At 42.2% G+C, this 18,465-nt stretch overlaps 1 protein-coding gene across 2 annotated transcripts in view; it reads left to right on the forward strand.

Annotated features, from left to right (window-relative positions):
- Nucleotides 1–18,465, forward strand: part of PHAF1 (phagophore assembly factor 1) — a 58,865-nt gene that overhangs the window by 19,734 nt on the left and 20,666 nt on the right. For both annotated transcript variants that reach the window (XM_090063463.1, XM_090063462.1), the window contains exons 5-9: nt 7,491–7,534; nt 9,189–9,268; nt 13,052–13,146; nt 15,021–15,118; nt 15,819–15,931. In XM_090063463.1, the coding sequence (XP_089919589.1) occupies nt 7,491–7,534; nt 9,189–9,268; nt 13,052–13,146; nt 15,021–15,118; nt 15,819–15,931 (430 nt within the window). The remainder of the gene's footprint in view (nt 1–7,490; nt 7,535–9,188; nt 9,269–13,051; nt 13,147–15,020; nt 15,119–15,818; nt 15,932–18,465) is intronic.

The following is an 18,465-nucleotide window of genomic DNA, read 5'->3' on the forward strand; positions in this document are numbered from 1 at the left end:
TTGCTGTTTTACTTCTGTAAATCCTTGTTCCCACCTCCACCCACCCTTTAATTCCTACTTTTAGGTGAATTATGTTCATAATAAAATCATGTGGCCACTGGTGTATGTTTACTCTCAGAAGGCCAGATAAAAGGCTTGTGTAACCACAAACTTTACCATGGAGTTCAACTGCATTCTTAGAATCTAACCCAAAAGCTTAAGAGCCTCAGCCTACCAATCCCCCTCACAGTGCACTGAACACGTTGTTACTTAAACAGTTTGTATACAAAGAATGCTTTTTATATTCACCATTTTTAGTAGATGACAAAAGTAGCCTCTGCATGGAATCTTGGGGGGAAAAAATGCTACTATTAATGTGATGTGATTGGTGAGTACAGGTGTAGGGCTTTGTGGATATTTGGTTGCTAGTATGAATTGAATAGCATGCTCTACAGTCCTCCTTCAGAAAAGGTTCCTCCAAAAAGAAGGGCACCTATACACGTGAATTGAGGCTGCTCTAATGCACTGTAATTACAGTGTGTCAGAGCAGACTTGATCAGTGCATATACAGATTAGGCATGTGCCTAGGGCCCTAAGTGAAGAACGGGTCCAGTTGTGGTTATTTTACATGTTCTAATTATTGAGTGAAAAGAAGTAGGGGCCCATGAGTTTGTTTGCTTAGGGCCCGCTAAGGGGTTAATTCGGCCTGGTCTGCTGCAGCAGGGTAATTACCAGAGGTGCACCAATACATCAGTCCAATATCAGATCAGCACTGATGTAAAGAAAATTGACTGTATCAGAAATCGGCTTTTTTTTGCCCGAGGTAACCAATAAAGGTGGCCAATAAATTCTCCGTGCACATGCGCAGCTACAGTGTAGTTTGTAGGGAGGGAGAAGCACAGCCTGGCAGCTAGGAAAGCTGTGTGCAGCTGGTAAGTCTGTTGTGGTGGAAGGGGTGGGGATAGGGAAGGGATGTGGGGGGCACAGATCAAGGCCCCTACGGTGAGGGAGGGAGCAGGGCAGGCACTACCCGGGAGGGGCACAGGACGGAGCTGCGGCGGAGGGGGTGGGGAGAGGCTCCTGCTGCTGCTGCTGCTGCTGCACACACCCCAGGAAGGCACAGGGGGCATGGGCCCCCCAAATCTGTGTGGGGCAGGGTGGGCTGGGGCTGGGGCTCCGCTTGGGGCAGGGCAGGCTCTTCCTGGTAAGGGTGCTGGGCTAGGCTGTGCTTGGGGTGGGGTAGACGGCAGTGCTGGGGGGGACAGTTGGGGGCTGTGGCAAATTTTGGGGTGAGTAGCCCCCCTCCCCCATGGTCCCCTCTCAGCACCGGCGCAGCCCCAGCCTGCACCAGCAACCTGTCCCATGCAGATCTGGTGGCCCCATGCCCCCCATGCCCTCCTGGAGTATGCATAGTGGTGGGAGTTGCCCCACAAACAAACCACTGCTCTGTCCCACATCGCACCCCACTGGGTGGGTAGCATCAGTCCCATCCTCGCTCCCTTCCCCCTCCCCTTCCACCACAACAGACTTACCAGCCAGACACTGCTCTTCAACTGCTGGACTATGTCTTGGAAATCAGATTGGTATTGGCTGACATGCCTCCTTAAAAACTGGCTATTGATATTGGCCCCAAAAATCTCAATTGGTGCACCCCTGGTAGTTACTGCACTCCAGCAGACTCCAGCATCAAATGTATCGGCATCCCTGCACTGAAAAATGGTGGCAGGGGCACTTCAACAAAAGCTCATCAAATAAGCTTTAGTTAAAACACCCCACTGCCATTTTTCATGACAGGGACGCTGATACACATGATGCTTCAGGCGCTTTAGTGAAGTGGCTCTTGGAGCCTCTCTAATTAGGGTGTTTCCCTCCCTCTCTCCAGCCTCCCAGGGTACATGTATAAATGCTACAGGTCTGTGTCATGCCTCTCAACCATTGCTAGGGTAATATGTGATAAGCTGTCCTTTTTATCCATGGCTATGCCTGGTTGACAGTTTGAAGAGCAAAGTGAATAAGTTGAGTAATTTCCATTAGCGCAAACGCTTCTTTAAAGATAGTTAATAAAAATAAGGGATGAGGAGATCAGTTCATTCAGATTTAAAATATTCTCATACTTGTATTTATATTAAAACATAAGCATTTTAACAATTTAAGATTTCTGTAGTATTCTAAAATACTTTGCATTCATATTTTGTAGATGTAGATTTTCAACATTAAAAATAACTTGTGTGTTATGCAGAACAATTTTTCATTAAAATTTAAATTGGATTCAGTTAAACTCTTCTTTACCAGAATAGTCTGGATTCTAATGCATAATTGAGTTGTTGAAGCTTCTGGTCATGAAATCACTTATGTATTAACAGTATTTTTGTTTTCTTCAAAATGGAGGGTTTACTGCTATTCAAACAGTGGAGGTGAGCCTAGGTTTTTCAAATAAATACCTTTTAAAGCTGTTCCTATATCTGATGGATTACCTTTTTGCGGTGGAAGATACTGCATTTCTTTAGATATTCTTTCCAATAGAATAATTTCTTTAAAGTAACTAAGCTTGATGAGACAGAAATAATCATTTCAAGGATGTGTTTCACTTCGTGCCATTTATTTGAACCTCTGAATCTCTCTCTCTCTCTCTCTCTCTCTCTTTTTAATTGAGAAAATTTATATATTCACCAATTCTGTCTCTGCACAATTTTTGAGACACTGGGATCAATGCTGGAATACCAGTAGCTCTAAGAAACATTTAGGAGCTCCCTTCACTTTTCTCTTTCCTCCATCATGTATTTTAACTTAATCCATTTTTTTCTTTTTTTAAACATGAAGATGATGTGGCAATTAGTATTAAACTCATCTGCTGTGGCATAGTTTAGTGATCCACGAAAAATATTTTGATTGTTTTTCTTGTCTCTAATTGTAAATTGTATAATTTTCAGAAGAAATGTTGGCAAAGTTGTAAAGGAAGAGGGGTTTTATCTGTGTGCTGTGAAGTTCTAAGTGATATTTGTAAACTTTTTTTCAGTTTTTATGTAAAAAATGGTGTAAAATTTAGTACTTCTTGCAATAAGTTGTGTTTCTCATCCAAGAAGAGTGTAGATGGGGGTTTAATGAAAAAAAAACAAAGTTACCCAAGCTGAACAGTTCATTGGAGTAGCATGAGTAGGACATGCCTGTTTCTGTATGCAGTAGTACACAAGAGTGACTGGACAAAATTATGTTTGACTGACCACCTTTGACTCCACAGAGTGAATTATCATGTACCATTCACAGCTGGATCAGCTGAGGAAAGGCTTACAGGAGGATTCAGCATAGGTGTAGAGCAGGGCTTGAATTTGTGCCTCTAGAGTGGTAACAGGATGCCTTAACTTCACTACTTCTATGGGCTGGCATGTGGGAGCTGGTAAAGATGACAGAGTTCTTATGGGTTCCACTACTGTTCCAAATCCAGTGGGTAGAAGAAAAATTAGAAAAATAAATGTTAAATTCATTCTGCTTCTCGAGTAGTCTGCTGCTACCAGAGCTAGAATCTTTTAGGTCGTTAGGATAGAATTGAAAATAAACTTTGCTAAAAGGTAAAATACACAACGAGGACTTTTAAAAAGTAGTGTAAATGGACAGTGGAAAAACTGTCTCCAGTAGCCAGTTGCATTCCAGAGATTTTAACCTATTGTATGAGTTAGCCAGAGGCTGTTTCATAGTTTCTAGGGTCGGAAGGGACCTGAGCAGATCATCTAGTCCGACCCCCTGCCATGGCGGGAAAGAATACTGAGGTCAAACGACCCCAGCAAGATATTCATCTAACCTCCTCTTAAAAACCCCCAGGGTAGGAGCCTGCACCACCTCTCTTGGAAGTTGGTTCCAGACCCTAGCCGCCCTGACTGTGAAGTAGCACCTCCTGATATCTAACCTAAACCTACCCTCTGCCAGTTTGTGACCGTTATTCCTGGTCACTCCTGGCGGTGCTTGGGGGAACAGTGACTCCCCCAATGCCTGCTCATCCCCCCTGAGTAGTTTATAACAGGCCACAAGATCCTCCCTCAGCCTTCTCTTTTGGAGGCTGAACAGGTTCAGGTCCCGTAGCCTCTCCTCATAGGGCCTGCCCTGTTGTCCCCTGATCATACTAGTGGCCCTCCTCTGGACCCTCTCCATGCATCTGTGGATGCATGACAAGGTGCGGTTGGCCTTCCTAACTGCCTCCCCACACTGCCGGCCCATGTTCGTCTTGGAGTCAGTGATGACCCCAAGATCCTTTTCCGCCTCCGTGCTGACAAGAGGGGAGTTCCCTAACCTGTAGGTATGGTGCTGGTTGTTCCTCCCGAGGTGCATCACCTTGCACTTGTCTGTGTTGAAACCCATCCTATTCTCATCCGCCCACCTTGTAACCTGTTGAGGTCTGATTGTAGCCTATTGCATCCTTCCAGTGTGCCCACGTCCTCCCACATCTTAGTGTCATCAGCAAATTTGAACAGGGTGCTTTTTACCCCCTCATCCAAATCACTGATGAAGATGTTGACAGGACCTGCCACTAATGAACCTGTGTTGGTTGCTCCTAAGCATGCAGTCCCCTGCTGGCCCCTCCTGGATGTGTGCCAGCATAATTTTCTCGAACAGCTTGCCTAGGATTGAGGTAAGACTAACCGGCCTATAATTTCCCGGGTCCTCCTTCCTGCCATTTTTGAAGATGAGAACCACGTTGGCCCTCTTCCAGTCCTCCAGTACCTCACCAGAGCACCACGAGTGCTCGTAAAGCCGTGCCAGGGGACTTGCAATCACCTCGGCCAGTTCCTTTAGAACTCTAGGGTGGAGATCATCCGGACCGGCTGACTTGAATATGTCCAACCCCTCCAGAAGCTCCCTAACTAAATCCTCGCTAACCCGTGGCCCAGGTGTGCCTCCCCCAGGGTCCAAGGGGGGCCCAGCAGGGAGGTGGCTGTTCTGGTCCCTACTTAGGAAGACAGAGGCTGTATTGCAGCATGGAGCTCTGGACTGAGGTTTTAAGACTAGTTCCTTTTTATGAATCTTGGAACTTTCCCTCTTGCTCGCAAATAAGTTGGGATGATTCCTTTGTCTATAGCTTGTAGATGTCTGGGAAATTTTCAAAGCCCTAAAAAAAGCTAAGTGTACAAATGTAAATGTGGTGAAATTCTTCAAACGGTTTACATTGATGCCATTGTTTAAAGCGACCAGTTTTGCTCAATTTGAGCCCAAAGCTGCTTGGTTGTGTAGAACTTTGATCCAAGATTAGTTATAAATTCTACCTGATTGGCTTTCTGTGGGCAGTGGAATAAATGCCATGATTTCTTTGATTTCTTTGTCACTAGTAGCTAAACTGGTTGTTAACAATCCTGTCTTAACTTTGTCTTCGCAGTATTTCTTCCATGTACGTCTGCAAAGACCATGTGCTTATGTAAATACAGTGGGTGTTACAAGACTGCTTGATTATCTGCAACTATTCCTAAATTCAGCTAGTTCTTCCTCTCAACTGGAGTTAATAATGTATTATGCCAGAATAGATTTGAGTTTAATCATAAGCCTTTCTCCTTTCTTTAATAGCAAGCAACACAAAAATTTATGCCCTCCTTTGACCTAAATCTCATTTGTGAGAGATGTTATTTTCTTGGCTGTTCTTTGATTCATCCTTTTTAAATTTATTTCTGGATCATGAATCGTTTTAGACAGGTGGCAGGAACAGCCTCTGGCTCCAGTGCTCAGGAGGAGCCTGTCTTTTTCTCTTATTTTTGTGCTTGATGAGAACTCCTCCACCCCCTGCCAATTCCAGAGAATGTTCTGCTTAAGTACTTCAAAAAACTATTTTGATTTCTTATGAGTCAATTAAACCTATGTTTAAATAGTGTATCTTTAAGGTCTTATTTAAAATCATACAGGTGTAGTATGCTGTGTAGTAACAGCAGAGTTTTAAAAATATAGGAAATGACTAATTCCTACCTTTTTAGTAGGAAATTCTCTGGGGAATCCTAACTTATTATCCTTGTCCACAGAAATTTTGCATCCTGTCAGAGAAGTGTTTTTTCTAAGTCCTGTTAAGGATGTGTTGCTCTAGACCAGAGGTGGGCAAAATATGGCCTGCGGGCCATGTGCCCACAAGACCATTCTATCTGGCCTGCGGGGCCTCTAAAAAATTTAGAAAATGAATATTTATCTGCCCTTGGTTCCTGTCAAAAATGTTATGGAACCAAGGCCAGTAGGACCCAAGGGAAGCCCAACGGGCTCCTGCAACAGCAGGGCTCACCCAGCCCCGCCCCCCCAGCCAGAAACCCTAGCAGGGGCTTCTGGCCTAAGACCACATGGCTGCCCTGCACTGGAACTGCACGTAAGGGAGAAGTGGGGGGAAGGGCAGGGAAGGATCCCAGGGAAAAGTGGCCCAGGGAAAAGCTGAGCACAAGGGGAGAAAAGCAGCCCTTCGCTGGCCCTGTGCCCGGCACCCCACACTGCAGCCACTCGCAGCCTGCCTGGGGCTGCCTGTGTCTACTCCAGACAGCCCCGTACAGTCTGTGAGTGGCTGCAGCAGGGAGCACCGGCCATGGTGCTCCCCCACCCCTGTGCTCGTTTTTTCCCCCGGGCTCCTTCCCGGCATGGAGGAAATTGGCCCCTCCCCCACCCCGTGGCCAGCACTCCCTGTTGCAGCCGCTTACAGGCTGTGCGGGGCTGTCCTGAGCAGGCACAGGCAGGTTGCAAGTGGCTGCAGCATGGGGCACCGGGCACAGGGCAGGTGAGGGGCTGCTTCTCCCCCCCTGCACTCAGCACCAGCTTCTTCCCTGCTGGTGAGCAGGGGGTCAGGGCTGTGCACTGCCCCCACCTGTACCGCGGGACTAGGGGGACACTAGGAGTGAGTCGGCAGGGAGCCAGCGGAAGCACAGGGCCTGCACTGGTGTCCTGGGGCCAGTGCCAGATGGGGCTAAGAGCAGGGCGGCAGGAGAACGGGGTCCCATCTGGCAGGGGCTCTGTGGAGCCGGGCCAGCTCCCCCCTCTCATTCTGGTGCAGCCCAGCCGAGCTCCACAGACCCCTGCCAGCCTGTGCCCCACTTTGGGTCCCACCGGTGCTGGCCCTGGGACATTGGTCCCAAGACAGCGGGACATTGGTCCCAAGATGGTGACCAGGAGGCGGGGCACCTGTCAAGGGGCAGTGCTACCCATGTGGTCCTTTACAGCCTGCTGAAGCTGGGTAAGCAGCCCTCTGCCCAAAATAATTGCCCACACTCTAGACAATAGTGCAAATTTCATTTCTGTTTCCTCACCAGCGTTTGGACACAGTTTTTACCTTGAGACAGTTGTATGGTTAAATTCTTAGTTCTTTGTAGTGGTTTAGAAATGTGATTTTGGGGCATTGGTTTTTCACTTTTTAATTGTATCAGGTTAGATGCCAACGGAGCAGGTTTCCTTTACGTAAAGAGAACTTCATAACTGCTTTTACCTTTTGTCAGTCAGTCTGCCCTAAATATTATCTTTTGAATATCTGTGAATTCAGAATAATTTTATACACTTTTTTCTTTTTTCAGGTGATTGAAGTTTATGACTTGACTAAAGTGAAGTTAAAATATTGGTAAGTGATTTTAAAATAATTTTGTCATTTTGTCTTCCGCACTTTACTAATTACATTCTCTCTCTTCCCTTGCCCCCCACTGTGTGTAGGCTACTGGCCTGCATTGAGTTCTTGTATCATTGAATTCCTTGTAATAAAACAATTTATCTCACTGTGATTTATATTATTTAAAATATTGTAAACTCTGTTTCTGTAAAATGGCAAATGAATTGGACTGTAACTCAATCAGTAGTCTAGATTTAAGGCTGGTGGCAAAATTGTGATAGCTTGGTATTCTTACTGTATCCATAAGATTGGTTTGAATGAGTTAGCTGTGCCTGTTCTTTCTATTTTAAGCATGAGGAATAAAATATTCTTTTTGTTTAGCTGGGAATGTGTTTTACTTGTTTTTGTTCTCAGTAGTTTAACAGATGGAGAAGAATTCAGATGACTTCAAAAAGTCATTTGTAAAAATGATCAGCTTCCTTTTTTTTTTTTTTTCCCTTATAATGGTAGTATTACAGCAAACGCTTTATCTGGCACCCATGGGGAATGGGGGATACCGGATAACAAAATATGACGGTTAGCTGAGAGGCATGAACAGACGTCTTTGCCTGTTCAGGCCACCGCCCCTCCCGTGGCCCCCACAGGCCCTGAGGGACAGGGAGGCGGGTCTTGCTCAGGCTGCTATACCTCTGGCCATGGGGACTCAGCAGCTCAGGCTGCTTTGCCCCAGGCTGTGGGGGCTCAGCAAAACCAGAAGTGCCACGGTGGGCACTTCCGGTTTTGCTTTTACCTTATAAGCCAGCGTGCCAGTTAATAGAGCATGCCAGCTTGTAAGGTGCCAGATAATGCAGCTTTTACTTTATTTGTTAAACAGCTATATGCAACATCCCTATACCTAAAGCTTTTTTAATAGAATAAGGTCTCAGTTACACCATGAAGTACATTAAAAACCTTGTGTGCAGATTGAAATAATATTAAGCTGGATGGAGAAAGCAAAGTTTATGCAAAATTGTTTTAAGTTGAAAGCCAAAATGGGGGGGAAGGGGAGACTCAAAGAACCTCTGGCATCTGGTTAGCAGACCTACAGGATCCAACTGCATGTGTGATTATGGACTGCTGGGGGTCCCTAAAATAGAGGTGGATTGGAAGGTGACACTCAGGGAGCTTGTAGGAGAGAATGGATGAATGCAGCAAGTCCCTCATGTACAGTGTGCAGCCTTGGCCCCTTTTTCACCACTTGCCTGCAACTGGCAGGCTGCAAACAGCTGCACCACCGGTGCCCTTGGTGTGGTTTGGATGGTGGCATGGTTGCACACTCATTTCTGGTGGATAGCGAGGGAGGGGCCTAGGTTGCAGGCCAGGCCATAGCTCTGGAACCCAGTGCAGCTGTTTGCAGCCTTCCAGATGTAGCTGGCCTGGGCTGCTTGCAGCATGGCTTGCAGCCTCCCGGCCATCTGCTGCAAGTAGGCCCAGCTCTAGCCGGCAGCAGCTCCCCAGAGCCTGGGCTGCCTGTTGCTTGCTAAGCAAATGACCTTGCATGCTATGTTGCAGCATACATGCTGGGGGTTACAAACCCCTGACTTAGTGTATCTTAATCATTTTAAGTAATGTACCCCCTAAATAGCTTCTTCTTTAACAGTGTTTCATTTATTTTCTATTTCTTTTTCAGCGGTGTCCATTTTAACTCTCAGGCAATTGCTCCAACCATAGAGCAGATTGATCAGTCATTTGGAGCAACACATCCAGGAGGTAGGTTGCAGCTTTACTAAGTTACTTAGTGTGTATAGATAATGAACAGAAATGCACCTTTCTGTGCTGTGCCTTTCAGGATAAAGGGTAACTAGAATTGAATGACCTGTTGTGTTGTCCCCAAGCCTTCTACACAAATTTAGGCATAAGACTGAAATAATACCAGCCTATAACCATTTAAAGTAGGCAAAATGTCCCTTTAAAGCATCTATTCTCCTGTCTGTTACCTCAGTTATGTTCATTTGGAGATCTTCAGGCTGGTCTCAAATAGGCTACAACCAGTGTCTCCTATGTTATTGGGGGGCTTTCTTGCCACATTAATTTTCTGTAGACAGTATCTTAAGCAACCAGTTACAGGGATTAAGTGATACAGAGGGCCCTGCACTGGTTTTAATAGTTATGCAGTTGGAGGGAGACATTGCTATAGCTATAGAAGTTGGATATCAGATTGGGATAAGTGAATGTCCTTGATTTCCTTATTTAAATCAAGTAAATGTAAAGATATGACTGGTTTATTTGGAAATGTGTAAGGGAAGAAAAGCTCATAAAGCTATGAATTGGTATTTGAACCATAAGGATATGTTTACAGCTATAAGACTTGTTTATTTGATAACTAGCATTCTTTATAACCATGTAAATTGGTATACATACAGTTTTACTAAAAGTACTAGAACAGCATGACTCCTTGAGCTGCAGCTACCCCAGATTCTATATACCCATTGTATCCAAATTAAAAATATGCACTAGCTTGCTTCTCTGATTCTAATTGTCATGATGTCTTAATTCACTCATAGAAATTACATTTTCTCACATACAAAAGCTCTTTCTTAAAAAGTACAGGTGTTCCTACTAGTATCTATGTCATGGTTTTCACTAAAATGTGACTGAATTTTATCATGAAGTGCAAGTTTAATGCATTTTTATACTTTCCTCCTTTTAATAAATACACTTCATGAAGCCTAGTAAGAAGCATTTTGAGGATTCAAAAACTTTACCCCAAATTGGGAATATATTTTGGCAAATCAAAACAAATTCCGTATCAGGTTATCAAGGGCCTTCTCTTTTGACTTCAGCCTTTTTTTAACATTTCAAAATGAAAAGTTGTTTTATCTCAGAATCAGTGGAATTTCCCACACTGACCTTTTTCATGACGCAACAATTTGGATCTTGAGAGGAAGGTGAAAGATTTCCCTTGGAAGAAGAAGTTTGTTGCCTTTTATACCTAGATATTAAGAAACATTTGTAACAAATGAGAACTGATGTAAGTTGCCTAATCAAATACCCTGTTTGTTATAAGCGTTCGGAGCAAAACTTCTCCAGCTGGCTACAGGCTCTGGAAAAGATGCATTGTATATTCATTGCATGTAGGAGAGCTGAGTAATTTTTCTGTTAATCAAAACAATTATTTTGGGGTGGGGGGGTTTGCACGCACAATCATTTTTCAGTGATACAAGTCCTCTGAAAGAAAAGGACGAAGAGGGAGCAAATTTAAGAATGTTTGAACTGATTCACGGCCAGTCTGCAGCAAACACAAATAATGATCTTTTGGAAGCTTACAGTGGAAAACAGATCATTTTATCAGAGTTTTTTTGCCTGTTGGTTAAACTTATCTGTATAATCAAAGTTCTTATATATAGCAGCTGATGAAGTAGACTATAGCTTACAAAATCTCACACCTTTCTGAACAGGTTAGTCGTTAAGGTGTTGCTCTTAACCAGCGACTGGAAACCAGACAAACCTCTCTGTAAAAAGCTTACAAGTGATCAGACTGAATTCCCTTAACTTAATATTAGTGCGCTCAAGTGCATGTCCCAGGGCCATGATACACACACCTTTCTTTCCTCCTCAGCATTGTCTGAACTGGTGACCCATTTTGGAGCTGAGAAACTCAAACATGCTTCATAATGCAGTTTGACTGTAGTTTGTAAAACAATGCCAAACTGTTTTATGATCTTAAGTGTGAAATAAAAAAAAGTGAAGCCTCCGTCTTCAGTAAATGGGATGAAGGGGAAAAACTTCACTTCAAGTCTCTTCTGTTCCCTCCCTCCATTTTTTTGCTGCTATTGTCTACTGACTTCTTTTGCAGATATAGTGGGTACAGTGTGTAAAAAGAACAATCTCTGTATGCTCTGTTCCACCCAGCCAATAGCAGTAACTGACTGAAGCTTGGTAGCAACATCATGAAAATGGTTTCTATGCTGCTGAACTGCCTTATTGTTTAATTCTGCAAACCTCAGAAGACAGCCTGTCTTGTTAGAGTAAATTCTGAGGTATCTTTCATTGCCACTCGTATTATGCAATTCTTTGAAGTAAATTAAAACATTAAATGTCATGTGATGACAGTCAACTTATTTTTGTATTCCAAATTTAGTCACGTCCTTGCAAACTGACTAGTAGACTTGTTTCTAGTGACAAGACCTAAACAGGCAGGAATTAGCACATGTGAGTGTTGCATCCCTGTGCTGTAGCAGGGCTAGCTGGGGCCCTCATGCTAGATACGTCTTTGGGTGGAATGCTTCCAAAGCTCTAGGATGCTGGATGTTGCAGTCCTTCTGGATCAAAGTACTGAATTTAGTGATCTTTAAGCACTTATGCCAGTTAGGTGCATTGTTTTTAAAAAGGCTGAGGGCATGCGTCCCATAATCGTGAAGGTACAGAAAAGACGTTGCTTGGTAGCTGCTGCTGATTTAATTATTTCAATGATGCTAAGATGTAATTGTATTGTTAATGATATGTTAGTGAAGCTTGGATAGATTTTTTATTAAAGGGCTAAATAGGTAGATTTAAGGCATTCTGTATGCTTTATTATTATTTCCCTTTCCCTCTTTTTGAGGTATTTCATTTAGGGATGTGAACAGTTAAATGACTAATTTGATAACTGGCTATAGCTTACTGGTTATCATTTAGTGCAGGGCAGGGTGTAATCCAGCAAGAAAGGGGAAGAAGGCAAGCCGTGTGGTGCTCCAGCAGGAACCAGAAGGCAGCAGGGCAGGCAGGAGGGGGGAGGTGGGTGACTAGTACCTAATAATTAGGCTCTGAGGACCCTGGTGCAGCTGCTTGCAGACTCCCCGCTTTCTGCTGCAAATAGCCAAGGCTCTGGGCACCCGTCACGGCGTCCGGGATGCTTGCAGCAGACCATAGGAAGGCTACAGGCAGTTGCATGAGGGTCTGCAGAGCCTCACTATTATGTACTAGTTCTACCCCCCTCATTTTCATCGCCTACTCTGCTGTCCACAAAGAGCATGTGGAGTGCGGAAGTCAGAGCCTGGCAGGGGCAAGGTGGACACAGGATGGCTCCTCCAGGCCTGCAGCTCAGCCCTGCAGTGCACCCCATTTGCCTTCCCTGTCTGCGCCCAGGGATGGACTCAGAGGGCCTGCCTGGCTCATTACGAGACACAGCCCTGGGGAGCTGCTGAGTCCCCACTGCACCTTGGAGGGGCTGGACATGCCCTACTTGTGCCAGGCTGGGCAGGGCACCCCACAGGCCAGGCTGGAAAAACCTTACATGGTCCAAGCTGGGGGTTGCTATACTAATTAATTGTTTAACCATTGTAATTACAACAGATTAAATGGATATTTTTTAATTGTTTCATTTTTAATTTGCTTATTGTGATAAGACATCCTTGCATTCTACATAATTTTTCTTAAATTTCATCACATTTTACTGAGGTAGAGGAGGTAGCCAAGAAGAAAGTAAGGCAATTTAAAGTGCTGTTAGGTCTGAACTATGCCTGTCCATTTCATAACTCCTTTTGGGTTGGTTTTTTTTCTCCCCTCCCGCAGTGTACAACTCAGCTGAACAACTTTTTCACCTCAATTTCAGAGGACTTTCGTTTTCCTTTCAGTTAGACTCATGGACTGAAACTCCGAAGTATGAGGTCAGGAATTTTTCCTAGTTAATACATGGTCTCTGTTGGTTTTTCTCTCCTAACATTTGCAAAATATTGCCTATAGGCCTGCCTCACTTTCAAGCAAAACAAACCATTCATTTGCAAAATTGAATGTTTTCCAAATCAAAAGTTTATGCCTGGCTTTTAGCTGAATATTGTTTGGCTTTTATTGCCAAGTGGGAATGGCAGTTCCATTATTGAGATAAATCTCAGAAATTTGTCTCTTAACTGTAACTTCTCCATTAGTATTTACAAATGTTTTCGCTAAACAAGTCTTGCTTTTGCTTTAATATCAAAAGAGATATGGCTGTCCTTTTCTCAGTTCTGCTTCAGATTCTTTCAAAGCTAAATTGCAACAGTGTAAAATACACCTGTGACTTTAAAAGTCTGCTGTTATGTGAGTTGGGAAGCCAAAATAAATGTTTGGTATGTTGTTCATATTTCCTTAATTACGAAATATTTTGATGTTACTAAATACTTAAGTGGGTAAGCTTCTGTACCCACTGAAACCTGTAACAAATATCGTACTCAAAGTATTTCCACTGGATGCAAGATCAGGTGGACTGCAATTCACATTAACAATAATAGAAATATTATCTTTAACTTATAAAATGAACCCTAGGGTGTTACCCTTCTTATCAAGTAAAGATAATTGTATATAGTGAAATACTAGATTCTAAGATGATGAAGAGCAGAAATAGAACTGAGAGTGGAAGTAAGTCAAATTAGTTAATTGGCAAAAGGGCATGTGTTCTCACTATATTAGGAGCTTGGTGCTTTATGAGTTACACATTTTGACTAATCCAGTAATCCGGGATAGTTCTAAAACTTCTGGCTCAGGAGAGGCAAGTGGTGCTTCTCCGTGCAATTACAGTTCTTTGACAGTCTCCAAAATAGCTAATAACATTGACACATCATGTTCAAAGCATCAGGTTACCTTCAAAAAATTATTGGAGAGATTAAGTTTTTAGAATAAGAGGCAAAGTTCTTCTGTAGATTATAAAGTAATGTAGACATAGAAAATAAAGAATAGGATAAAATGGTCAACATGGGGAGGGAGTGGGAAAGGCAGAAAATGCAGTCTCTCACAGAAGTGCCCTGGGAGGGGGACTAAGGAAGTGGTGAAATTTTCTTATGTCAAAGCTGTTTGCTTAGGATTAGAGAGAATGACATTGCATCACATTTCTAGGAAGAACACTGAGCTTTTGAAACTTAATGGATAACAAATTGCAAGCACCATTGGAGATGTTTTCAAATCATTGTAAAACTATATATAAAAGAACACTGAAGCAGACTGTTGGAGAGAGGGAAATATTGAAACACTACAGAAAAGGGAAGGGGTACATCAAAACATGTTTTCCAGACCAACAGAGGAAGAAATATTCTAATTTTGGGGGGATTTATTGAGGTATTACAAAGCTGGTGTGAGTAACATAGCAAAAGATAACTGACACCTTCAATTTTAGAGCTAATTTTGTTGTTTACTAGTACTATAAATAATGTAGCATACCAATGCAAATGCTTTCGGAGATGACAGACTTAAGATGCTAATCACAGACTACAGACTTAATCAAGAACATTTGAATTCGTGGGTCCCTGTAAGGCCAACTGAAAGACTGCTGCCATTTTTGACAAATAATAGAATTGAGGAAGAATCAACAAATGCTGTAATGCAAGCTGTTTTTGTCTTGTGGCTCGTTTTCACTTTCGTAGTAGACATAAATTCAGCTTAACTAATCCTTGAGGTTTGCAGTACATGCTTATGAATACAGTTGTTTCTTGTGCAGGATTTTGAACTGAAGTGGTTTTGTACTTATGCAGTATACGATACAGTTGGTGAGAATCATTTTATATATCCACAGCCTAACTTTGCCCATGGCCTTGCTTCTCTACAAATTCCCCATGGCGCAACTGTGAAACGTATGTACATCTACAGTGGAAACAGTCTGCAAGATACAAAGTATGTATATAGTTGGATCATGGAGGGTTGTTAGAACAAATATAAGAAATCTGATTTTTTATCTTTTCTATTTTATTTAGACTTGAATGAATGATAAATATATGTGAAATTAATTGGCTAGTACCATTTGTTCCTTATTTTGAATACCAGCAAATATATTATTTTTAGTAAATCATCTTCAGATATGTCCACAGGTTTCATGCAGACAAAATTATCCAATAAATTAATAAAATTATACTCAAGATGTTGATTATAACTGAAAGACTGCAAGCAGACCATATCAGGATTGCTTTGAATTAAATAGATATAAGTATTGTATTTCCCTCATTTTCATGAGAACGAATTTGAAGCCAAGGACTCTGAAACATGTTCCAAGAGGTGTACAAAGTCTGAAATCTAGATGCAGGTGCTGTAACTTCCAGAGACTAGCAACACATTCATTTTCATGATAAAAGACCCTGTCTTTCTTTCATGCTGCATGTTTATTCCTTTTGCTGTGTAACAACTTTATTCAATAGTATCAACTTTTCTCAACTGACATATCAGTTTCAAACATTAGTTTTCCCCTCTTTTCATTCAGGAGAGTGTAGGTCCTCCCATATCAATTCTGTAGGTTGTATTTGGTTCTCTCAAAACTAACAGACAGTTCAAAGCTTGGGCCTATCCTGGGTATTTTTTTGGTACATCTTATCTGTTTCAGGGCTCCCATGATGCCACTCAGCTGTTTCCTTGGTAATGTGTATGCAGAGAACGTTGATGTTCTGAGAGATGGAACTGGACCCTCAGGTTTACGACTCCGCTTACTCACTGCAGGTATTACTGAAGACAGGTGTTGGCCCTTATATAAGTCGGGAAAAGGACAAATTTGACTAAATCGTGTATAGGTCATTTATTATGTTTCCTAGGAATGTTTCAAAAGCGTTTTGTTTTTATTTTAAAATATAAGCCATTGTATAAAAAAAGAACCTACTGCTGCTATGTATCCGTACCTCTGGATGATCACAGGTGGCTGTGGAATTTCAGGAATAATTGTGATTTTGTAGTTTCTAGTTCATGGTGTCTCTTGATGGTAATAGATTTTATTTCTTTGAGTAGATATGGGGAAAATGCAGATACATCCCAGGAAACAAAGAAACTTCTGCTAGGCACTCATTGTTCTGTGCATTGAACCCAGCTGTGAGATGCTTAAGTTTTAATGATGAATCCTCAAAGATGTGTAAGAAATGCATCTTACAATGCTGTCTTAAACCTAGCATTCTAAATTGAATTCAGTGATAAACCATTCTGCTTTAGAGTAGGCTGAGAGTGGTGTTGCTGTGATGGTCCAGGAAATGTAGATGAAGCAAGGATTTTTAGTAATGTCTTTTATTGGACCAACTGTACAGTTCAGAGAGCTGTTGCTTCTTTCTCCATGCTTCCATCTCCCAACTATACTTTTGGTCCAATAAAAGTTATTACTAAAAATCCTTGCCTCTCTGTATTTGGAAACAGCATTGTGAGTGACAGGCTGTTTGGTTACTTTCCCACATATCTCTTTAAAGTCTTACCTAACTTTAAAGCAAAAATATATTGCTGCAGAAAGATGCTTGCCAGTAATTCCCCTTTTAAAAAGATTTAAAATATTGTCAAGCGGTATAGTCAGTTTACTCAAAATTCTTTTGAATAGCAGATCCTGTTTTTTTTCCTTAAGAACTTTTCAAGCCTATTTATGTTGAAGAAACTCTTTAAAATGTATTCCCAATATGCAAAAAGTGGAAAAAAATAAGGTAAGAAATAAAAACCAATGAATAAAAATATAGTAGATTTGTTAAAGTTACTTTGCTTCTGTCTTTACAGAGGAAGATAATGGAGAGCTGCCTAGGACAGGGATCATATATCCTGCTGTATTAGGGAAGGAGTTAGCTATATTATCCTGATAATGTAAATGATTTTGAAAAATTGGTCACTTCTAAGGTAGAGTGTCGAATCTAGATGAAATACATGCCTAAGTTTTAAAGGAAAGGTTAACGTTGTAATAAATATTTTATTATTTTTTACATGAATTGTCAAACTTCTAAAATTTTGCAGGATAGGCGTGCAATAGGCCATTATTTCCTTACTCAACTTAGCACCTTTAGGGAATAGGTTCCACAACCTCTCTAGAATTAACTTCTCTGTAAGCATCTTGGTTTTTAACTTAAAACAACAACAACAACAACAACAAAAAACTGTCTTAAGCAGATGGGGGTGGGGAGGGTAAGTGTGGGTCATTCCAGTTTTGTTATAGTTGAGAGAGAGAAGTACTAGCTACTGGACCAGGAGATGGAACGGGGGTGGGCAAAATGCGGCCTGGGGGCTGGATGCGGCCTGCCAGGCCATTCTGTCTGACCCGTGGGGGCCCCTAAAAAATTTAGAAAATTAATATTTGTCTGCCCCTGGCTGCCTATCATGTGGCCCTCGATGGCTGCCAAAACTCAGTAAGCAGCCCTCTGCCCAAAATAATTGCCCACCCCTGAGGTACAGCTTGATTACCTTTTCTTGACTATTAGGAGAGCCTTCTGAATTATGCTGAGAGCACTGTTACGTGGTAAGGAAAATGTCACTTTCCTTTGGCTTTTGGAAAGCATAAATTTAAAATGACAACTAAGTAGACCCTCTCTCAACCTTTGAAGAAGCCAGGAGACCTATGGTGACCCAGCGAGTAGCTAGACAAGCAGGGGATGCCTAATGGGCCAAAGAAATCTTTCCATGAGCATGTCTACATGGTAAACTTACTGAGCCAAACATCTGGGTGTTAAAACGCTGTGCTACTCTACAGTTAGCACCTCCCAAATTGGAAGCTAATTATTCATGGGCATGCTTTTTAGTACTGAGAATTCCACACTGCACCCACAACATTGTGGTAAAGGTCCCCATGTAGAGCAATGAGACCTGTTTGAGTGACTAACAGCCAGGTACAGAAAAATGATGATAAAAGTAACCTATTGTGTTAATGCAGCTGAAAGGCCCTGGTAAGGTGCAGCCCAGCATATCTGAGGCTCTGCTACTTGTCTGTGTGTAGCAGTTAAATAAATGGTCCTTGGCCATGAAAGATTAGAAATTTAGATGGCTTCTAAGAGTTCAATATCCAGAATTCTGTGAATAGTGTTGAAGTTATTGTTGGTGAAATGCAGTGAATTTGGCTTTTTAAATGGACAATCTCTACCTAACCAACAGCAAGCTGAGCTGAAAACTTAATCATTCAGTGTATAATACCCTTCAGTGATGCTTCAGATATAAAAGGAAGTAATTTCTTTATTTGTTAACCAGATTTTGGGATTAAAATGGCAACTTTTTGTTTGGCAAACAGTTTGAATACAGGCTTACAG

The sequence above is a fragment of the Crocodylus siamensis genome, chromosome 9 (genome assembly GCF_052110815.1).
Source record: "Crocodylus siamensis isolate JL-2025a chromosome 9, ASM5211081v1, whole genome shotgun sequence".
In the NCBI taxonomy this organism is placed as follows: Eukaryota; Metazoa; Chordata; order Crocodylia; family Crocodylidae; genus Crocodylus; species Crocodylus siamensis.